This window comes from Drosophila mauritiana, chromosome 2R (genome assembly GCF_004382145.1).
Source record: "Drosophila mauritiana strain mau12 chromosome 2R, ASM438214v1, whole genome shotgun sequence".
In the NCBI taxonomy this organism is placed as follows: domain Eukaryota; kingdom Metazoa; phylum Arthropoda; class Insecta; order Diptera; family Drosophilidae; genus Drosophila; species Drosophila mauritiana.
Window position 1 is genome coordinate 10,284,608 of NC_046668.1, and position 21,531 is coordinate 10,306,138.

Genomic DNA, 21,531 nt, shown 5'->3' on the forward strand with positions numbered 1-21,531 from the left:
GGTGGTTCTGGCAACAGGCGGCCAAAAGAGTCTAGCAAAACAAAACGGATGAAAAGCAATGGAAAGGAAGAGAGGACCTCTTACTCTTGTTTTCCCTTTTTCCAAACCGAAACTCACCACCACCAAGTTCACCTTAACTGAGTTGGGTTTTCAATGGACCTCCAGAGGACATGAGTCTCATCAGTTTAGTCGTGAGCTTGAGCAGCAGCAGAACAGTCGCATCCGCCGAAAAGGGCAACAAGCGAAGAGTCCTCACGAAAAATAAAAAGGCTTTTGCAAAGGGTTTTCCCACTCAGAGAAAGTGTTCAACAGCTTCAGGCAAAGTTAGGGCGTATTTTCAACCGACTTAACTCACTGAAAGGATCCAATTCGTTCGCGAGATTGAGTAAGCTGAGAACAAAGGACTTCAGCTGGAATCTCGCCCCATATCGATTTGTTCCAAAAACTGCATATTCGCCAGCGAGTGAGTGAGAGAGTGCGCTTGTGCTGAAAACGGATACGGAAGGGGGCGACAAGGAAGCGGAAGCGAAAACAGCTGCTGCATAAACAAGAGTAACAGGGAATACTGTGTGTCACATCAACGCATCATGACGCCAGAGCAGCAAGGATATTGCCCCTAGGAAAACCCATACAAGTTCCTCAAGGAAAAGCGAACGCAAATCGCAATCGATTCGGAGGACAAAACATCAAGACGAACCCGCAAAGGATTCAGTGCCAAAGGAGCCGTTCCGGCAGAAGCAGCAGCAGCAGCAGCAGGAGAGTATCCAATTTGGGCCAACCGGTGAAGGCCCGCGAACGTCAGCTCTTCAGGACTTTAAGGACCCAAAGCAGAGGCAACCCAATGCATTTGGGTGCACAACAACAACGCCCCAAGCAACAACAACAACAGCGCGAGCAACAAGAGAAACATCAAAGGCGTTTCACGTTCAGTAAAGGACGGCAATGTCGTCCCTACAGCGTGACTGGCATTTACAGGTGAGTAGTACTACACAGCATCCCTTTATCCTTACTTCGGGAAGGTCAGGAACCATCCCCCTTGATTCCTCCTCGCTGCCTTTTCTGGGGAGTGGGCCAATGGCAATCGTATTGAGGTAGCTGGGGTTTGGGTTTCCCTGGTGAGCATGCGCACTGGGCCGGAGTGTGTTTTACGAGTACGTAAACATTGCAAGCGACACGAGAATGGGTCAACGTCACAAGTTGCATCCATCTTAGTCGCTTTAGAAGAACGGGGACAAGAAAGTAAACAATGCATGCACCCGACTGCTGATTAAATGCAGTTTGGAGGGAGTACATTCACACATCCTGACCTGCAGGACCAAAAACCCAAAGTCAAAGTTCAGTCGTGGCATGGTGTTGACCTTTCATGACACCTATTAAATCGCATATTTAACTTTTTATTATGCATAGTTATTTACAATCGTTGATTTTGTAAACATGTAGGATGATTTTTGTGCCAAATCTTTAATATTTAAGTACGTGTTTACACTCGCATATGGAAGTATAGCTTAAGCACCATACTGAAGCATCAATGTCCTGCTGATTGGGTGAACTAATTGGCCTAGGCCTGTGCAACCTAATAGCGGTTATTACAGAGGGTTAGCAATTACTGGTGGCGCAACAAGTTGTGCGTCAAGTCCTCCCCACTAGATACCCTCCCCGACTAGATTCCACCCTCGACCTGCCGACTTGAGGCCACCCCTTTCACCTTGACCGCTTATCGTTCAGGCCACACACGAGCGCCAACTAACTTGGCCCGGGGGAAGGTTCTTCCGTTTCATTAAGCGCTGGCAAAGGCCTTGAAATGTTGGGAAATTGAAAACAACCAGCGATTGCAGAGCTGCCCCAGCGAAAGCTTCCTGACAGCTTAAGCCGGATTCCAGCTGACAGCGGAGGGTGGTCTTGGGAGTCTTGGCGTCCAGGATATCGTATACCATCACATGCCACGGCGACTTGGGCCTTTGACATTCGACAAGGTCACTGGCTCTGGGATGCTGTGACTCATGCTCTTGAGGGGGAGTTGCCAAATGCCAAGAGTTGGCCAACGCTCATTAGTCGTGTCAGATGTGTGACTGCATATTGCACTCGTTCAAGAATATTGCATGTCTTCTATTTGGCTTATTTCTACCATCAATATGGCTGGCAGTTCATAAGCGACACGAAATTCGACAAATGCCATGCCACGTAAACAAAAGACAAAATTATTAAATTTACTTTCAAGGTTAGAATTATATTTAATATGTATTTGCCTATCCAATTATATTAATTTGCTTGGCTTCATTAGGCATAAGTGATGTTATTTGTTATATATACCATGCAATATTTATTCGTTATAATAATTATTGATTATTTGCTCATTAGGTACTACTTAGAAAGGATACTTAAGTAAAAGCAAATAAAAAGGTGGAATAGAGCGCTTCACCTGATATATTGTGCACAGGTTTAACCAGCGATGATGGGCACCAATCCTTCTTTCTAATGGGCACACGCGTCGCATACTTGATATTTGATGCCTTGCAGTGTATCATATTACGCATACGTACGTCATTGGAAATACCAAGAAATAGGTGGGAGCGGGCCAACTAAGTGCGAAATAAGAAGCTATTAGGAAATGAGTTATTACGAACTGTTTGTTGTAACAATAAGATTGCAATAGCACATAAATATTAAAGGGTTCAGGCGTTGAAAACTAATTAGGGAATAGTTCCTCAATATGAGTTACAAATATTAACTGCGTACATTTAACATACATTTTTAAATATATATGTTAATACAGTTAATATATTACAGTTGAGCTATTAGCATAGCTGCAAACCCAATAATACCTTAGATCAACTTACCGAATTTCGTTTTTGACTGCTTTCCAATTGTGTCCTTTCTACGAGGGCTTGGCAAAGATTGGCGTCTTATCAGCACGGGTATTTCCTGGCATTAGCCTTCGGTTCGAACGTTGCATCGTCCTTGGATTGGAGGAAACACCCACCACTCCTCCTTTGGGGCCAATCGAACCCCCCATCAATTTCCGGCAACAAAGACAGAAACTAAACAAAAAGGCTGAAAGGCAACCGCATGCCAGACCAGCCCCTCCTCGCTCTTGACCCAGAGTCGACGGAAAATGGAGGTTTCGTGGGAGGAAGTGGCAGCGGATCCCGCAGACAAATGGAAAATTCCCAGACGTCATGCCAGCCCGCAAGGCACAGCATGCACCTGCAGCCTGGCATCGATTTAACAAAGTACATATAACAAGAAAATCCGCTCGGTCCGCGGGTAATTACATAGCCCAGCGGAGCGGGAATCGGGGAAGAACTGGATGTTAACTCAATTAAACAAAACGTATTGCATACATTAGGGCGCTGCAGCGATGTCGTCTATAAGGCGGCAGATCGCGTGCGCTCCTCGCATTTCGTTTAGCAATGCAAATTGGGCTAAGTTGTTGCTTCCTTGACCCGCCTCCAGTCGATTTGTCAACAGCCCCGGATTTCTGACGGGTTAACCCATTTTTGAATGCTACGGCGGAGGCGGAATTTTGTATGCACGCCAATTTGGGACATTAACTTTTGATGTTGAGTGCCTGATAAGTAGTTTCGCAATTAAATTGGCCCATTAGCTTGGGTTGCTTACTTCGTTAACTTGTTATTTAATTGTTATTTAAAATAACATCCCACTAGGAAACTCCATATCTTATACATAGATTAATATTAAATATTGCACTGTACAACCAAAATGCTTAATATATTTAATGTTTTATGATACAAAAATACAATTTATGTTTTTCGCAGGGTTCCCGGGGATCGGTTTACTGCGCGAGTGAACCGGACCCAACTGGTGGAGTCCAGTACGAGTCGGGAGGGCGCCTTCTCCACACGAAGACGGCTGAGGGCTCCGGCGGAGGGGCGGGCGTGGACGGGTCCGGTGGCGGAGTCGGCCTCGAATGCGGCTCCCTGTTCTCGGTGGTATCAGCGCCGCCGGCTCCACTGCCCGACATCGTTGTGCCCACCGAGCTGGATGGCAAGCACATGGAGTCCGCCGCCTTCCGCTCCGGATGCTGTTCACCCAACGCCTCGCCCATGCGACGACCCGCCACCCTCAGCCTGGACACGCAATGCTGTCCGAGGACCCTGCACGCCAGCCTGCTGGAGCATCAGATCTCCGAGCTGGAGGAGGATGACAATGAGAACCTGCTGACCGTGTCCAGCATCACGGCGCGACCGTTGATTGCCAAATCGCATGAGCTTCGCAGCAGTCGGAAGTCGGGTTCGAGTTCCGGATCGGGCTTGAATACGGCCCGGAGCAGGTGCGTCCGCCGGGCCAAGGAGCGTGAGCGGGATCGCGTGACCGTCGCCAGGCGTAGCAAGCAAGTGGTCAAGGATCGGGACTCCTCAACGACCACAACGGAGAGCGGTGGTCCGAATGTGGAGCCACCGGACGGCGGTTACGGTTGGTTCATCGTCTTCGGGGCCTTCTCTGTGCAATTCTGGGTGGCCGGACTGGTCAAGTCGTACGGCGTGCTGTATGTGGAGATCATGGAGACATTTCCGAGCTCTACGGCCACAGTGGCCTCCTGGATTCCAGCTATCCTGTCGGCTCTCTGTTTGGTCCTGGCCCCGCTGTCGAGTGCTCTTTGCCAGCGATTCTCCTGCCGAACGGTGGTCTTCGTCGGCGGCATTTTCTGCGCCATGGGCATGATACTGAGCTACTTTGCCACCAGTCTGCTGCACCTCCTCCTAACATTTGGCGTTCTCACAGGTGCATAATGTATAATCACTTTAAATTAACCCTCATCACATTAGTAATTCTATTTATTTAGTTATCATGATGTTAATATTTAACTATTTCTTCACGCTCAGGTATTGGTGGTGGCCTTTCGACTACTCCGGGAATAGTGATAGTGTCCCAATACTTTGACAAGCACCGTGCATTGGCAAATGGAATCTGCGTGTCGGGCACTGCCGCCGGCAGCTTCATCCTACCCGTGCTGATAAAGCACCTCGCGGAGAACTGTGGCTTCCACGGCACCATTCTGATCCTGGGCGGCTGCATGCTTCATGTGTGCGTTTCGGCAACTCTTTACCGCCCAATCAGTGCTTACACGGATCAGGACTCGGGCCAGGGACAGGAAGAGACGGCAAAGCCCCTGAACGAAGACATCAATCCGAGCACCACGGGCATTCTGACCACATCCACCTACCTGGACACCTGCGATGTGGGTGCGGGCCACGAGCTGAGCGACAAGTTTATCGAGCATCTGTTCCTGGAGGAGTCAAAGAACCACCTGAACTACTATGCCAGCAAGCAGCCAGGTGGGAGTATTATTTCATCGAGAAAAGTTCCAAATAATAAGTCCCCATTTGGTTACTTAGCCCAGGACAAGTCAGCGCAGGAGAGCGACGATGAGGTAAAGGATATTATTGGCGAGACCACTTTCATCAAGCCCATGAAGAAGGTGCGCAGTTCTGGATTGCTCCACTCCGTCGAAGATCTGAGCACGGACTCCACTTGGGTCTATCGCAAGCACTCCGGCACTGACTCCAATCGCGGAAGTCGTCGTCGGCGCAATGTCTTTGCCAACGACGAGGTGATCTCCAAGATCCAAGCCCACTTGGAGAAGCCTCTTTCGCCGCCGAGTGTGGTCAGTCGCGGACTCAGCAAGAGCATGGAGATACCCACTCCGGTTAGCAACCTCAGTGATCTCAAGCAGCAGCCGGTGGAGCAGGCGGAGCTCGGCATTCTAGACTCCCAGCTGGTGGAGTCCATTATCGATGGCGACTGCCACCTTGCCGCCGATGAGGATGACGACGACGACGAAGAGCAGGGACCACGCACTTGCTGCGAGCGCATCGAGATGTACCTGGACATCAGTCTGCTGCAGGACCCGAGCTTTATCCTGATGTGCCTATCCGTCACCTTGATGTCCGTCGGCTGTCCCTACATGTTGTACTATCTGCCCGCCCACGTTATTTCAATAGGTATACTATTTAAAATGTGCAAAGTATATTCTTTACGCGTACGATTTTAAATATTTTATATTTTCAAAAAAAAAAAAAAAATTTTAATTTATTAATAATTTTTCTGTTATATGAGTATACATAATTGAATCTTTAACTTTGTTCATCTTTAGGATACAATAAAAGTGAGGCTGGATACCTGGTGGCCATCAGCGCGGTCCTAGATTTGATTGGGCGCCTTGGACTCGGCTGGCTGTGCGACCTGCAGCTATTCGATCGCAAGAAGACCTACACCTTGTGGTGGGTACCAGCTATGGTTTATTTTTCGATCCAAACTAATGACATTTCCCTATATCGACAGCATTTTGGGCGCCGGATGTGCCGTGCTCACAATTCCCTTCGCCAAGACTCTGGTCTTAGTAGGTCTATCGGCCGCTGTCTATGGACTGTGCCTGGGTAGCTGGTATGTCCTTATGCCGGTCCTCCTTGCGGACGTCTTTGGCACGGACAGGATCAGTTCGAGCTACGGGCTGGTGAGGATGTTCCAGAGCATCGGGGCCATATCGGTGCCGCCGCTGGCAGGACTGATGCGAGATCTTTCCGGGGACTACGAGATATGCTTCTACTGCATGGGATCCTGCATGGTACTCGGGACCACTCCGCTGATCGTGTGGTCCATCCTGGAGGCCCGCAACCATCGCTTGTTTGTTCAGCGCGAGGAGGAGGAGTGCGAAGAGGCCTAGAAATGATTCGGATTCGTTGGTTGCCCCATATGTTAATAGTGTTTTAGTAGCGATCAAATACTAGTTGAGTTCCTGAGTTTCAGAGTTCGAATGCCTCACCGATATTGCTGATTCTACCAGTTACTATTACTACTATCCGTACGTTCTCATCCGTATCTTCGTATCTTAACCAATCCATGCCCACCCGCACCCAATCGCTTGTTATCCTTCCGTTGAGCAACAGCAAAAGGATGTGTGAGATAGAGATGATGATATTCAAACGAAGAAACCAAACAACCTAAACAACCAACAACTGAGCACCAAATGTTGCGCAAAAAGAACTGAGTTTAAAAGACATGAACTACAAATACCCGTATATAACTTTATAATATGATAACTACGATCAATGCCCGACTAGATGGTTATATAGGCCGACTATAGTTGTAGGTTCGCACATCCATATCGGAACGGACTTAACGTTGTGCAGGAAAAATCAAGTGGCTTTAGACAGAAGGGAGGCTTGAATGGAAACCATCACATTACATTACCCTAGAATTAAAATAGTTGTTGTGAGACATTTACCCATAAAGACAATTACCAAATAAACACAAAATCAAAAGGTATAACGCGTTTTATGGAATTAAAGGGAATGATACCGCTTGGTGTGGGTTTTGCATTTGTTTATGTTATATACAGGCGTATCATTTTTTTTTATTCGCAATAAATTTTTCAACAATGGTTTGAAGATATATTTTTAAAGAATAAATATTTTGATTTCCCCAAAGAAAAACATGTTGTTTTATTAGGCTGTGAATAGGCTGTTATAACACAGTTGAAACAGTGAGAATAATATAGTCGAACGCTGTTGAAACAGTGAGAATAATATAGTCGAATCGATAGTATATCGAGTAATATCGATTTTGTTCCATCACCACTGCATTGACAGTCACTTTTTCGCGTCCCAAAAGCGACTGAATACAAATTTCGCAAAAAATTAAGCAGACATCGTAAACTTCGCACCGCTCCACATAAATTTCACCACTGCTTGACAAGGATCAACTGCGAACATGGATCTCAGCGGTCCACAAGCTCTGAACAACATACTTCAGCCCGACGAGTTGAAACTCGTGCCGGAAGACATCCAGCAGAAATTGTCGGCGTACATTAACAATTTCTCAGATGAGTACTGCAAGAACCGTGCGGCCGCCAATCGGTTGGGTATGTTTTTAAATTTGTATATATACTATTGTGCGCCATATTTCACATATAACTTTAATTTGCATGCGGTATGCTTGTACCTACATATGGGGCTCCAACTGTTCGGCGTTTGCCGGCTCAGATTCCGCTTCTTGAAATAAGCAAACGCTATTGTATAGTTTCTAGCGTGCTAAACACTCTTGCGCCATTTATATATTTTTGCTCTTAAAAACAATTTCTGCTTGCAGCAACATTATTTTCCTTATTAATTTTCACCTACCGCCGGTGTGGTAACACTGGCCGGACATTTTCCCACCAAAACAGTTAATCCAATTTGAAATATCCAGGGAATTTCTGTGGGCCGTCTGCAGTCATATTCATTTTAATCCAAATACTTTTTGGTTATTTAAATCCAGTTGAGATGATTTTTCATATTTGTCCCTTTTCACAGCCGAAGCCGAGCAGAAAAGCGAAGAGCTGGAGAACAAAATGGAGGACTATCTAGTCAAATTTACCAGCTTTGAGTTAAATGTAAACGAGTTGCGCACTCATCTAGATCAGATGTCTTCGGAACGAGCTAACCTAATGGATACGATCACCAAAGGCGAGCAAACAATATCACAGTTGCGCAAGGAGAAGTCCTCGATAGTTGAGGAACGCGATTCACTGATGAAGGTAATCGAGCGCCAACAGGCGGAGCTGGAACGATTGAAGCAGGATCTGCACACCTACCAGCAGCAGCTAAGCAGTGCGATTGCCGCCAAGTGCGAAGCCATTGCTCGCGTGGACGAAATTCAAAGCAAGGAAGTGGCTCTGGAGCTCAAAGAGAACCGCATGGAAAGCGAACGCGATATGCTGCACAAGGAGATTTTGTTAATCAGCGGAGATCTCAACAAAACCAACGCCGAGTTGCAGAATATCCGACGGGAGCACACACTAAACACCATGCAGCTAGAGTCTCGCCTTAATGAAAAAACCGAATCTCTAAAGCTGATGCAGGAACAGTACGAACAGGCCGTCAAGACCATCGGGGAACTGACCCGCAAGGTTGAAACCCAAAACGACACCGCCTTCAAGCAGAACCAGGCAACGGAAGAGTATGTGGGGAAGCTTAAAAACGAACTTGATGCCAAGGAAAAGCTGTTTGAAATCTTTAAGAGCACCGAATCCGATCATCTGGTCCAGCGTGAGGAACTCCTGCAGGGCATCTCCGAAATTAAACGTTTGTTAGAGGAGACCGAGGAACAGTGCGCCCAGTTGGAAGAGCAAAAGGAAACCATGAAGCAAAAGCACAGCGCTGAGTTGGAGGAGCAAAATAAGAGGATTAAGGATATGGAACGGGAGCTAGCAAGTGCCAACGATTTGATAAAAGAGGTCCGGGAAAATAATTTAGAAACCGCCATATGCCAGTTGGCCCCCAGTGCGGCTGTGGCTAGTCGCATTATGCGCTCCGATCTATCGTTTACCGAACTTTACTCCATGTACGCCAAAAACAGCGAAGAACTGGAGATGCGAAATCGCGAAATTCAGCAGTTGAAGTTGCAGCTCAAGTCGATCATTGCTGAGGTCTCAGAGAGTGCCCCGCTTATGGAAAAACAGAAATCCGATTACCAAAAAATGAAGGAGACTAACAGTGAGCTCTTGCGCGAGCATGATGAATTATTAGAAAATAAGTTATACCTTGAGCGGGAATTGGAAAGGGCTTTATCTACTCTTAATCACAACCAAAATGAAAATAAGAAACTAAAACAGACGCACACCGATCTCAGCCGACAGGTGTGCATGTTGCTGGACGAATTGAACTGCATAAGGGCTGGAGTGAAACATGTACGTAACCCACCAATTCGTCAGACCACCACCAGCGAAAGTGTGATCAACGATAACTTGGTAACCTTTAGTTCTATTGAAGAGTTAGTGGAAAGAAATACATACCTCCTGAATATGTCCCGGGACCTCACACAACTTTTGGAGGCTAGCGAAAAGAACCAAGATAAGGTCATGTTGGAGCAGTCTAAGAATCACATAAGAAAGCTCGAAGTGCGTTTTGCCGAATTGGAGGATTTATTGACGCAAAAGAACAATACGGTTACTACATTGCTATCTAAGTGCGACCGCTACAAGAAGTTATATTTCGCGGCTCAGAAGAAGCTGGGTCAAAATACTGTGGATATGGACGACTCCACTCTGGAGCCTAACGACTCTGTACTTGATACTTCAGAGCAGCCGGCAGCCAATTCTGAGGAGAACAGGAAACTGGAAATGAGGGTGCGACATCTGGAGCAACAGTTGGAAGGGGAGGTCAAGAAGTACGCCTCACTGAAAGAGAACTACGACTATTACACTAGCGAAAAGCGTAAAAACGATGCACTGGCCCAAGAACAGTTCGATTCTATGCGTAATGAGGTGCGGGAGCTAACCAGCAGTAACTGCAAGCTGATGAACACCACTGAGTTCCAGAAAGAGCAAATAGAACTGCTTCACAAACATATAGCCACCTACAAGCAGCAGGTGTCTACATTGGAAGAGCGTACCAAGAACTATGAAAAGACCATTATTAAACACGAGCAAACCGTACATTTGCTCAAGGACGAAGTGATGACCGCACACCGCAAGCACGCAGCAGCCGATGCAGAGGCTCAAAGCCTTCGCCAAGAGAATCGCATTCTAAGGGACACATCTTCTCGACTGCAGATCGAAAAGGAGACTTATCACCGCGAGCAGCAGAGCCAATCACTGCTTCTAAACAGTTTGGAATTTATAAAGACCAACCTTGAGCGATCTGAGATGGAGGGCCGTCAGCGTTTAGAGCAGCGTTTAGATGACACTGTACGGGAACTGGCTGCTCAGCGTCGTCACTTCAAGGAGGAGGAGGAGAAGTTCCGTGAATCAATTAACGAGTTTAAGCGGCAGGCGGAGACGGCCATCAAAATGAAAGATGAAGAGAGGCAGCAGGCAGATAAGTGGCAAGCGGAGCTTATCAGCGTCCGCGAAGAACTTGCTCAGAAGGTCAACAATGTCAATGAATTAAGCAAAAAACTTCAGGAAGTTCTGACGCCCACTCTAAATGACAACCCCATCACTGCAGCCAATAAACGAGCCCGAGAGTTCGAACTTAAGCTGGACCAGGCCACGGTGGAGATTGAGTCACTCACTAAAGAGTTGGCAAAGACTCGTGAGCATGGCGAGCAGTTCTATAAGATGTCTCAAAGCGCCGAAAATGAGATCAAGCGTCTGCACGAGCTTCACGGCGAGTTGGTGGCCAAGCAGGAGGAGGAAATCAAGAAGCTTCGCAGTTCAGAGGCTGAGCTGAAGACTCGTATAAGCGATTTGGAAGCGGAGGCCATGTTGTCCAATGTCACCGAGCAGAGCAAGACTGTCGACCAGTCGGGTCAATTAAAGTCAGCCCAGGACGATCTAAAGAGCTTGCTAGAGAAGCTTACGGAAGCTAATTGCACCATTCGGACGCTGCGTTCCGAAAACACGAGCCTGGTTGAATCTCTTAATGCTGTGGAGGTGAAGTATGCTAACGGAATGATACAGCATTCTGCAGATATTCAGGAGCTAACCCGTTACAAGGCCGAATTCTTCAAAGCCAACGACGAACTCAACCAATTAAAGTCAGGTCGGGAATCATTGCAAGCAGCATACGATGAACTTCTGCGTTCGAATGTCGAGGCCCAAAAGCTGCTGGACAAGGAGAGGGAGGAGTCAGAGAAGAGAGTGGCTGATTTGCATGCATTGAACTCCAACTTACATGATCAAATCGAAGCGCTCGCCTCGAAACTGGCTGTTCTGGCCAGTCAAAGCCAAAACCCGAACTCTTCCTTGAATGAGTCTGCAATGGATGCAGATCAGAGCCTAAATGCTTCTGGACTAACCGCTGCCGAGGAAGGAAGGAACAACGAACAGCTACTAAAGATCATAAAGTTTTTGCGCAAGGAGAAGGATCTGTACGCTGCCAAGCTGGACATTCTCAAGGCGGAAAATGCTCGTCTGATTTCAGAACACGCCATTCAACAAAAGAAGGTTGACGAACTAAATGGCTATCTGAACCAAGAGCGCGCAAAGAGCCAGACAGACGTGGTGTCGGCCAACAAACACGAGGAGGTGCTACGCAAGATTGAAACTTTGAATGCCATCACCGATAGCAACCGCATTTTGCGAGAGGAGCGTAACGCTTTAACTGTTCGCGTCGCCGAACTCACTGATCGTATTAGCACCGTGGAAAAGGAACTGTTCCCGCTGCAGTGCAGCAACAAGGAACTGACATCGAAGATCGAGGAGATTAATGTGGAGAACACCTCGCTCCGCACCGAGGCAATCAAGTGGCGGCAGCGTGCTAATGCGCTGGTGGAGAAGAGCAATCGCAACCCAGAGGAGTTCAAGCGTCTGCAGGCTGAGCGCGAGCACCTGGCCAAGTTGCTGACTGCCGAGAAAGAGCTAAACAAGAAACAATCGGATGAGCTGACTGTGCTAAAGCAGCGCATGAATACAGAGATCCCAATGCTGAACAAACAAATGCAACTTCTAGACGAGGCGCGCAAGAAGCAAGTGGACGAATTCACCAATCTCAAGCAAAACAACACACGCCAGACGCAGGATATCATGGAATTGAAGAACCGACTACTGCAAAAGGAGGAAGAGCTGTTGAAGGCCAACGAGGAGTTGGAGACGAAGGACAAGACCATTGCAGATAAGGAAACCAAGGAGATACAGCTTCGTAAACTGGCCAAGCGCTACAAGGACTTCTATATAGGCCTTCAAGCTCAAGGTGGTGGAACCGAATCGTCAGCGGAACTGGAGAAGGTTCGCAGCGAGTTAGAGGAAGTTAATAATCAACTACGGGCGCTTAAAGATGAGCACGAAAAGGTTACCAAAGAATGTGATGAGGTCAAAAAGCGCACAGAACCAGAAACGGAAACCAGTGCCATACGACAGGAATACAAGGCCAAGTTGGACAAACTTGTAGTAGACCTTACAGTGGCTCGTACTGATTTGGTCAATCAAGAGACAACTTTTGCTGGCACCAAATCCTCATACGACGAGACAATTGCCCGTTTAGAGAAGGAGCTGCAGGAGAACATAGCCGCCAATAAGGACATCAACCTGCGCCTCACCCGCGAGAACGAATCGCTGCACATGAGAATTAACCAGCTAACCCGTCAACTGGGATCTCAGCAGTCAACCAAGCCCTCGACCAGCTCGGTTGCCGAGAAGGGCAATATCTCGGAAAGCTCTCCACGAACTGCTAACGTGAAACCAATGTCTGGTTCGGCAACGGTGCAACAATCGGCCACCGTAACTCCCTGGCGTGGTGGGGAGACTCCTTTGGCCAGCATACGTCCTATTTCGGTGCAAAACAGCCGCACGGCCGCGATTCTACCTACGAGCCAACAGCCCCCGGCAGGATCCAGTACGTCCACCTCCTCGTCATCATCGTCTTCATCCACTTCCACAACATCCGCCGCTAGCGGCGGCAGCTCCGCGGTAGCCCAAACCGCTTTGGTGCCACCACAGCAACAGGTTCACACCACTGGAAGTGCCGCCCTGGAATCGATGGCATCCTCCTCACCCACTTCCTCACATACCGATTATATGCCGTCCACTAGCTCTGCATCCGTGGCCGTCGCTGCTATTCCGCCGATGGGCGCCTCATCTGCTGCCGAAAGTTCCCAGGAGGCGGAAAGTATCCAGCACCCGCAGCAGAACGATTCGCAGTTGTTTGTAGGCGGAGCCCAACAGCAAGTTGTGGCGCTAGTGTCGCCGCGTGTTGAAGGGTCATCTTCATCATCCAGTTCCACGTCTGTCCCGACTGCCACTGCTCCCAGTGTCCAGGATGGCGGAAGTCAGAGCCAACAGCCCAGCACTTCTGGCAGCAGCAGCAGCTCCTCCACAGTGGTGAGTAGCCACAGCAGACACACCCCGTCCAGCAGCAATGTGACGACCACCCAGGCTGGATGCTCCTCACAAGCCATTAAGCGTCCTCGTGACATTGAGGGTGACTCCTCCACCACCACTGAGGAGGGTGTCCCCGAGAAAATGTCAAAAATGACTAAGAGACTTCGCGGTCCCATGCACAGCGGAGAGCTATCGGCCGGCCACATTGGTGATTCCGGAATGGATGTCGATCAAATGCCAACCTCATCTCAGCGCGATCAGGAGGATGACATTCAAGTTGACTCAGACGACGAGGAGGACGTTCTGGCCGATGCCGACGATGGTCCCATTGACGGAGGCGAGGCCGAACAGGAGGGCTACGAAGACTCGTACGAGCAGGACAACGAGATGGATGACAACGAAGGTGGTGACGATGACAATGATATAGCTGTGGATGCCCAGGACAACAACGAGGTGGACATCGAAGTGCCGGAGCAGCACATGCAGGCTCAGGAAGAGAGTCAATCGCTGGACAACCAGGCAATTGCAACTGCATCCGCTTCCACTCAGGAGAACAACCAGAGTCAGGCCATCACCAGTGGCAGTGGTGAGTCATCGAACCCGGTGACTCTACCTCAGGCTGAGGCCTCCAACTGGAAGCAGGCAGCTGCCTCAACGTCCACAGCAGCCGCCCGACGCAACGAAAGGTAGGTTAACGATTATTCTACGATGAGCTTCACTAATTGAATTTAATCAAACAGCTCTGTGGAGATTGTAAGTTCCCCTCAAGTCTCGAATTTTTGTGAGCAACCTGCCCGCTTGGAGTCCGCTGAAGTCGATGGCACCGCCGAGGTGGCCGGCGGCGCGCCTCATGAAAGCGCTGGCCCCAGCGATGCGGGAGCTGCCTCGGCCAGTTCTCCGCAAAAACAGAGCGAAGCAGGGGAGAGCAGCGGAAGCGACGCCCTTAAAGCTGCTGACGAGGGTGATCATGCTGACGGAGCAGAAAACGCCAGCGAAGCTGATGAGGCATTCGCCGAGGAGACAATGGCTACTGGCCAAGGAGAAGACTCTCAGCCGCTAGGCAACGATAGTAAGTTACAATAAATAGTGTACATGGAACGGAAAACTAAGCAATTAATTTTATCCAGATCCAAATGTGGGCACTAGCCAATCGGAGGTGTCCCAAAACCAATCCAATCTTGGCGAGGGAAACCCCACCGAGGACAGCGAGGGAGCCGACGGCGTCTCCTCCGAGGGTGAGAAGCAGGCGGTGGGTGTTGAGGTAAGTAGTACTTGCCTTGGGGGCAAGATAGCTGTGTAGAAAAGCAGGTCGGTCCCAGTGAGACCCTGCATGGAAATACTTATGCTTTGAATGCGATTAACCACATGGGTTTTTAATAAAAACTAATTTTTTTTTTTTGACTAAAGAATGCAACGTTTTGTAGAGGAAATGTAATTTATGAAAATTAAACTTAGTTGTATTTCAATGTTTCTGTTGAAATCCAAATATTGTTTTAAAATCGGGTGTAACCCAGACCAATCTGCACCAACTGAATTCTAAATTGATTGCTCTCCATTTCTTTTTAGGAGGAGGGTCGCGAGGCGGAGGCCACTTCGCCGTCGGAGAACACGCGATTTCGCACGTTGCGTAGTGCGGTGCCCACCCGACGAGGACATCGCGCCATGAGGGGTGGCAGTCCTAACAGCCAGAACCGGCCGCAGCGAATTGTCTGGCAGCGGGACACGTCGCCGGGAAACATTCAGCAAAACCAGATGTCAGCCAATAATAATCGCTTTGCGCAACGGGCCCGCAACCGGCGTCCCATTCGTCGTCCGTCTCCAAATAACTTCAACAACGGAGGACGATTCCCTTAGGGCGAGGAGTTCGGCGGACCCGCAGACGAAAGTCCGCTATAGGCTGACTATAAAATCATTGCGTTTACTCGGCTAGAAATAAGTCTCCTCGCATTTAAAAACGCCTAGTCTAAGTTGAGCCGCAAATACACACATATTACTGAACATTCTCCAGCTTGCAAGTCCTGAGTTTCTGCAGTTGACAAGACACAAAGAGCTTTGGTTCTTGTACATTAACCTTGCTATAGACTTTGTAATAAATATTTGTGTAATTTGGTCAATATTTGATGCACCTTTCTGGGCAAGGATTTCAAACTGGTGTTACCCCAGCACTACAAAGGGGTTTACTTCCTGAATAAATTGGCTCATTCTAGTAATGTTATAACGCATAAAGATGTAGTTACACGCTTTAAACCATATTTCATAGTCTTTAAAGTAATTTAAAGAAGTTCCAATGATTTTTCTGATATTCAAATGAATGTAAAAGATAATTATTTATATTACAGTATTGAAACTACTCAATTAATTTAGTTTGATAATGGGGGTTCGGTTAAAATCGCACTAGTTCTAATGTGAAATATAGACCAACGATTTCACTGCGCTTTGGTGGCATTGACCTTAATTGGTCTAAGCTACGCAAGCCGATTAATTATGCAGTGAGCAGTGGAACATGAAACGTGATCCGAATTGAAGACTCCAACATAATTACCGGCTGTTGCAAGTCAGTTGGCCAGGCGGTTCATATCCGAAATTGCCTTAGAAACCCCAAAAGAAAAAAAACGAAAATGATCTACTCGGACAATTGCTGTTGCTGTGTGGACCTGAAGTGCGGATGCATCCTGATAGCCATCGTTGAGGTGCTAATCCGTGGACTGGATCGCTTCTTTGTTGATCGTGAGTGGTCCTGACCATAGGAATCGCTAAGATATAACTGGTTTTCATAGGTGACAGCCTGCTGGGACTTTTTTCCCTTGTGGTGAGCGGTATCTACGTTATCTGCTGCATCTTCCTACTGCTTGGAGCAGTTCTGGTAGGGATCCATAATATTTTGGTTGGCGAACGATATAAAGCTGTCTAATTTCAGGGCCTGAGATATTTCCTGTTGCCCTACCTCTCAGTTTCCTGCTTCCGGTTCTTCATTTTAGTTGCCGAGGGCGTGTTTGTGGCCACAGAAGGCATCATGAATGAATATCTAGTCTTCGATATTCTTCAATCCCGTAAGTTGCACTCATTATTTTGGCCCAATGTTCAACTTGGCCAAATCCTTTTCCAGTTCTAGGCTTGTACTTTTGGCTGGTGGTCTACTCCTATTATGATCGCTTAAAGGACGCATGAGCTTGTAAATTGTAATTGTTCCTTATAAAATTCATTCTTTCAACGTTTAATCATTTTGGATGTAAAATAAAGTAATGTATACACTTTTTTGGCAAACATATATTATTTTTGGAAATTATCTAATCATAATATCTTCAATTTCCGGCTAATTTTCACTGGATTTTAATTTCCTTTCTTTTTCTGCAACATCTTGCAATAATGATAAATATTTTTAAACGCTATACATACATTATTTACAATTTTTTAGTCATGTAAGAGAAATCCATGTTGAAATCCATTGTTAAATGCGCTTTTGCAATCTTGACCTAAGTAACCAAATAAACAAATTGAAATTTGAATAATTTATTCGACGTTAATAACGAGTAATGCATAAATTGAGCAATATAAATTATTGCTTTCCCAATTATCGGTACCCAATAACTTGCGTAGTAACCTCATTTGTATGCAATGCGTGCTCCTGGTAAATAAAACAAATATCGAGTGCCATTGTTAAGATGCACTGATTGATGATCGCATCTCAAGATTTCAGGATCCGCAACGAATGGAGCGTTTATGACAATAACACTTCAAGGTAGTAATATGAAATAATATCCCAAGGACTTTAAGATCCGACTGATTTCGCATTCTCTAAACTCTCTTTAATGGCAGCGATCATAAATAATATTTACATTCATAGGCTGTGGACCTAGACGACACTACAAACTAGAACTGCTCGACGGTGCGGGGGGCAGGTGGTGCTCCGTACTCCTCGGATGGGGCGGACGGCGGTGGGCCGTACTGGGTGGCCGGCTTGGGCTGCTGCTGCTTGTACTTGATGAAGTAAACCTCCGGCTTGCTGGGCTCTGTGGGCTCTGGAGCGGGCAGGATGACGGGCTGCTGCTCCTCGGGCTTCTTGACCAGAACATACACAAGAGTCTTGTGCTCATCCTGGACCGGGGGAGGGAGCACCTGGCGCACAGGGGTCGGAGGGTTGGGCGCCTTGATGAAGATGATCTTGTAGTGCTTTTTGGGAACGGCCGTCTGGATGGGCGACGAAGCCGGATAGAACTCTGGCTCCTCTGGCGGCACGTGCACGTACACGTTCTTGGTTACGAGGGCCTCCGAGGCGGCTGGTGGTCCGTAGAAGGCGGCTGGTGGTCCGTAAACGGGTAGAGGCTGTGCTGCCGGGGCCGGAGGACCGTATTCCTTTTGGGGAGCTGGCGGTGGCGGCGGTCCGTAACGCGATCTAGGTGGTTCCGGACGCGCCACACATATGGCCAGACTGGCGGCCAAGAGAAGGAGGATACACTGCGTCTGCATGCTGATGTCGATGGTTCGGCTGCGAATGAAGCTACTGCTGCAGGTCAATCGAGTGTTTTATATGAATCCGCCACCTCAGCAATGCGTAGCTCCCCCGCCCTTGCATAATATTTCCGATGGCTTCCCAATCGCGTTACGCGCAGCTCTTCAATCCCCGCCAGCAATCCGCGATGCATACAAATTAGCTGGCGCACTGTGCCCATTTCGATTTCGTTTTCGATGCCCAGTGTGGACATGGATTCCGTTTCCGATTCGGATTCGTATCCGAAATTCGGCTGATGAAAACGAAACTGAAAACTGCACAGGCAAACCAGATGGAAGGGAGGGGCCCGTCGTCGTCACGTTCTGTTTTTGGGTCTTCCCGGCCCCTTTTCGGCCAATATTTGCCAAAAGCATTCGCCTTAATGGTCGATTGCGATGTTCACTTGTAATTTATTATGTAACTCGCACATTGCATTGGTGGGCCAGGGACGGTCATTGGGTTCCATGATCTACATTAAGGTATTTATGTGGCGCCAACTTCATAAAGAGGTTACTAACCCGCGAACAAGAAGCAACCAAATGGGAAATAATGAAAATTAGATTTATTTCTGACATGTAGAATCAACAAGTATTCTTTTAGTAAATTCTACAGATTATCTACTCATTTTAAAGGTGACAGTTCCAAGTGATGTCCGAGTAGTATATATACGGTCTTTATGCTTAAAATCCCCCAACTCGAAATGAGTCATAATGCACTGAAACCAAGGCGACTGGAATATTCGCAATTCGCTCACAATATGTTCAATAGATTGCAGATAAGAAGCTTATATTATTTGGCAAAAGCAATAACAACTGTATGTTCCCATGATTTACGTTTTTTTTTAATTTAGCGGTACTAATTGTAAAATAAACTGTGGTTCTTTGACAATAGCTCCGCTTTTCTAATCAGTTTATGGAGTTGTCTAGATAAAAATTGTAAAATGGTGAAAAAATGCTGTTTCTGCATTAAATTGCGCAAAGCCTGCATCATCATAGCCATCGTGGACCTCATCATTAACTTAGTGGTGCTCAACTTGGCGGGTCGTAAGTTTAGGGCTGACAGGTCCATTTAAAAGATCACCCTGGTAATGCATCCACCTTCACCCAGAGGAGTTCATCGCACACATTGAGCAGGCGGTGGCCATCTGCCATTGCATCGGCTGCACATTCCTGATGGGCGGAGCTCTAATCGTAAGTCCAGCCACTGGGTGGCACCCACTGCAGCCGATCCCATCTCGAAACTAAACCAATATAGAGATCAACTGTTCTCCTGATGTTCTTCCTGATCACTAGCCTGACCAACTGCATGATCCTGCTCGTGTACTGCATCTACATGCTGATTAAGGAGGAGCGGTACCGGGAGATAATTGTCCCAGGATCTGCAATATATATATGTAAGTTCTTTTTTTTGTGAGTTACTGCATCCTTCAAGAACATCCTTTTCAGGCTTTGGTATCTACTTCTGGATTGTCGTCTACTCGTATTATGCCGAAGTCAGAGATCCCGAAGACGTCCTGGATGTTTAAAACCTTACGCAGAAAGAATATAATTGCCTTCTGGTCTGGATTGTTTTATCCGTTTTTCTAGGTGCTTATGATCTCAATAGTATTTAAGTTAATTGTAAAACTCATTCATGTTTTTTTGGTAAGCTCAAATGAAATTGAGATTATCCCTAGCAAATCGGATCCCAAATTACATGTACATATTATAAAAAAATCGATTATACAGTTACTTTTAGAATCGTGTAACATGTAAGAGGTCTGCACACTCTTCAGGTGCGCTTCGTCACTAAGTTGACTGCCGTCCACAGATATATTTTGTATATTGGTAAATAAAATTTAATAAATAGGTAAGCGAGTTATAACGCTTACCCACTTACCTACCCACTTCCTTGAACACTTAACATTATCTCGAGTTCCGCTTCGATTGTTTTATTTCAAGATAAGATATCAACACAGTAAATTCCAGTTTGACAAATTGTAAGTAAATATATAGATCATATATATCTCATGCAGTTAATTCGGTCGTTTTACTTACACTGACCAGAAGGTAACTTGAATATATTTTAAAGAAAAACTATAACTTATTGAGTGTTTTGAACATAATTTCCAAAATAAAAGGGTTCATCGAAGTTGTGCGACTCCTCAGAAGGAACTTGTTTCGAACTGAAAAACAGAGAAAAGCAGGAAGTACAACACATAGTTACATTCTGTTGCCACACTTATCCTAGTAAAACTTACCCTGTCTTAGTTGACCTTCGTTCGACCTCAGCCTTTACATGCTTAAAGATCGACTGAAAGTCCCTGGTAAGACCATATTGATCCATTTCCTCGCACAAGGTTTGTATGAAAACCGAACCATGATTTTCATTGCGATAGCTCAAATAGCCCTCGGAGCAGCTGTAACACTTAATATAGGGTTCGTTGCTCATTTTTTTCGCATCAGCTCTCAACGGACCCTTGCAGGCTTGAACAATTAAAATCTTTGGCTTGCCAGATAAGGTTGGATTTCTAAAGAGTGGAAAAAGGACGTCATCGTCCAAGTGGTATTCCCTGTGGTCGCACGCCAAGATTTTCTCTTTTCGGTCGCCATGGCTCAAGATAATGAGGACAAGTCCAGCGTCCTGGGTGAATCGTTTTGCAGACCCTTAAAGAAATTCGTTACTATGATAAATACCGTTTGCTCGTATTTCTTACACTCTTTAACTTTGTTTTTAACGTCCGGCAACCCTGGGTTAGAAATTACTTCAACCCGACAATTCAGACTTTCGAATGTTTTGCGAAGAGCATTAACATCATTTGAGCTACCCTTTCGGTTCAATTGGGGATCCTGAGGGAACTGTTCATGATTCAGAATGTACACGGCTGGCGGCTTAGGTTTTCCATTTAAGTCAAGGCCTTGGCCCTAAGAAAAATTCAATTTTTAGCTTGAACCTTTAATGATTTTCTTTAATTTATACTTACTGGTGCACCGTTGACCCTGTTGCTGTCATATAGTCTGTCAATCTGTAGCAGTGGGTTTTGGGTAAAGCCTATTAGGTTTCTTAAAATAAATATACTACAATACGTACTTTTTGATGTTCTGTTCTTTCGGGGAGATACATGTTTATTGTTCGGCGATATAACGTTAACTGAGTAATGCACAATAGCCAGTGCAATATTTGCTGTCTTATCAGTCACTATCTGGTCAGCTATATAGCCATCCGGATTTGTTCATCGACCAAAACAAGTACAAATTGAGTTACTATTGTTGTTCCCCGATTAAAACTTCCGTTACTTACCTTT

At 46.7% G+C, this 21,531-nt stretch overlaps 6 protein-coding genes across 7 annotated transcripts; 4 read left to right on the top strand and 2 right to left on the bottom strand.

The window, feature by feature from the left end:
• The first annotated feature begins 202 nt into the window (after positions 1-202).
• On the top strand, positions 203-7,281 carry LOC117137685 (monocarboxylate transporter 12). Its single transcript, XM_033299254.1, has 6 exons — positions 203-975; positions 3,777-4,743; positions 4,845-5,297; positions 5,358-5,963; positions 6,116-6,242; positions 6,304-7,281. Exons 1-6 carry the CDS (start codon positions 943-945, stop codon positions 6,683-6,685), a joined length of 2,568 nt encoding a protein of 855 aa, XP_033155145.1. The 5' UTR covers positions 203-942; the 3' UTR covers positions 6,686-7,281.
• Positions 7,282-7,593: 312 nt separating this feature from the next.
• Positions 7,594-15,873, top strand: LOC117138612 (nucleoprotein TPR). Its single transcript, XM_033300821.1, has 5 exons — positions 7,594-7,882; positions 8,313-14,445; positions 14,500-14,828; positions 14,887-15,020; positions 15,326-15,873. The coding sequence occupies exons 1-5, from the start codon at positions 7,732-7,734 to the stop codon at positions 15,611-15,613; spliced, it is 7,035 nt and encodes a 2,344-aa protein (XP_033156712.1). The 5' UTR covers positions 7,594-7,731; the 3' UTR covers positions 15,614-15,873.
• A 404-nt stretch (positions 15,874-16,277) lies between these two features.
• On the top strand, positions 16,278-17,027 carry LOC117137228. Its single transcript, XM_033298586.1, has 4 exons — positions 16,278-16,486; positions 16,537-16,622; positions 16,677-16,809; positions 16,866-17,027. Exons 1-4 carry the CDS (start codon positions 16,378-16,380, stop codon positions 16,925-16,927), a joined length of 390 nt encoding a protein of 129 aa, XP_033154477.1. The 5' UTR covers positions 16,278-16,377; the 3' UTR covers positions 16,928-17,027.
• A 523-nt stretch (positions 17,028-17,550) lies between these two features.
• LOC117136969 (leucine-rich repeat extensin-like protein 5) lies at positions 17,551-18,253 on the bottom strand. The gene has a single exon (XM_033298139.1). The coding sequence runs from the start codon at positions 18,224-18,226 to the stop codon at positions 17,630-17,632; it is 597 nt and encodes a 198-aa protein (XP_033154030.1). The 5' UTR covers positions 18,227-18,253; the 3' UTR covers positions 17,551-17,629.
• Positions 18,254-19,136: 883 nt separating this feature from the next.
• LOC117137030 lies at positions 19,137-20,002 on the top strand. Of its 2 annotated transcripts, none has more exons than XR_004459126.1 (4): positions 19,137-19,291; positions 19,356-19,438; positions 19,541-19,641; positions 19,694-19,783. XR_004459126.1 is itself a non-coding variant. In XM_033298235.1 (4 exons), exons 1-4 carry the CDS (start codon positions 19,189-19,191, stop codon positions 19,771-19,773), a joined length of 405 nt encoding a protein of 134 aa, XP_033154126.1. In that variant the 5' UTR covers positions 19,139-19,188; the 3' UTR covers positions 19,774-20,002. The 2 variants fall into 2 exon arrangements, 1 of the variants encoding a protein (XP_033154126.1); XM_033298235.1 differs by having other exon boundaries at positions 19,139-19,291; positions 19,503-19,641; positions 19,694-20,002.
• A 160-nt stretch (positions 20,003-20,162) lies between these two features.
• LOC117137866 (caspase-6) lies at positions 20,163-21,384 on the bottom strand. Its single transcript, XM_033299583.1, has 5 exons — positions 21,318-21,384; positions 21,211-21,252; positions 20,944-21,151; positions 20,488-20,893; positions 20,163-20,412 (listed from the first exon to the last, which is right to left on the bottom strand). The coding sequence occupies exons 1-5, from the start codon at positions 21,348-21,350 to the stop codon at positions 20,331-20,333; spliced, it is 771 nt and encodes a 256-aa protein (XP_033155474.1). The 5' UTR covers positions 21,351-21,384; the 3' UTR covers positions 20,163-20,330.
• Positions 21,385-21,531: the final 147 nt, after the last annotated feature.

Excerpts from the sequence above, each read along its gene's own strand:
- LOC117137030 (XM_033298235.1), top strand. The coding sequence starts at position 19,189 with ATGGTGAAAAAATGCTGTTTCTGCATTAAATTGCGCAAAGCCTGCATC. Across the intron at positions 19,292-19,355 it reads GGTGCTCAACTTGGCGGGTC|AGGAGTTCATCGCACACATT; the intron begins GTAAGTTTAGGG and ends ACCTTCACCCAG. Across the intron at positions 19,439-19,502 it reads TGATGGGCGGAGCTCTAATC|AGATCAACTGTTCTCCTGAT; the intron begins GTAAGTCCAGCC and ends AAACCAATATAG.
- LOC117138612 (XM_033300821.1), top strand. The coding sequence starts at position 7,732 with ATGGATCTCAGCGGTCCACAAGCTCTGAACAACATACTTCAGCCCGAC. Across the intron at positions 7,883-8,312 it reads TGCGGCCGCCAATCGGTTGG|CCGAAGCCGAGCAGAAAAGC; the intron begins GTATGTTTTTAA and ends CCCTTTTCACAG. Across the intron at positions 14,446-14,499 it reads GCCGCCCGACGCAACGAAAG|CTCTGTGGAGATTGTAAGTT; the intron begins GTAGGTTAACGA and ends TTAATCAAACAG.
- LOC117137685 (XM_033299254.1), top strand. The coding sequence starts at position 943 with ATGTCGTCCCTACAGCGTGACTGGCATTTACAG. Across the intron at positions 5,298-5,357 it reads CTATGCCAGCAAGCAGCCAG|CCCAGGACAAGTCAGCGCAG; the intron begins GTGGGAGTATTA and ends TTGGTTACTTAG. Across the intron at positions 6,243-6,303 it reads AAGAAGACCTACACCTTGTG|CATTTTGGGCGCCGGATGTG; the intron begins GTGGGTACCAGC and ends CTATATCGACAG.
- LOC117136969 (XM_033298139.1), bottom strand. The coding sequence starts at position 18,226 with ATGCAGACGCAGTGTATCCTCCTTCTCTTGGCCGCCAGTCTGGCCATA.
- LOC117137228 (XM_033298586.1), top strand. The coding sequence starts at position 16,378 with ATGATCTACTCGGACAATTGCTGTTGCTGTGTGGACCTGAAGTGCGGA. Across the intron at positions 16,487-16,536 it reads GGATCGCTTCTTTGTTGATC|GTGACAGCCTGCTGGGACTT; the intron begins GTGAGTGGTCCT and ends TGGTTTTCATAG. Across the intron at positions 16,810-16,865 it reads CTTCGATATTCTTCAATCCC|TTCTAGGCTTGTACTTTTGG; the intron begins GTAAGTTGCACT and ends ATCCTTTTCCAG.
- LOC117137866 (XM_033299583.1), bottom strand. The coding sequence starts at position 21,350 with ATGTATCTCCCCGAAAGAACAGAACATCAAAAA. Across the intron at positions 21,152-21,210 it reads ACAGGGTCAACGGTGCACCA|GGCCAAGGCCTTGACTTAAA; the intron begins GTAAGTATAAAT and ends AATTTTTCTTAG. Across the intron at positions 20,413-20,487 it reads CGAAGGTCAACTAAGACAGG|TTCGAAACAAGTTCCTTCTG; the intron begins GTAAGTTTTACT and ends TCTGTTTTTCAG.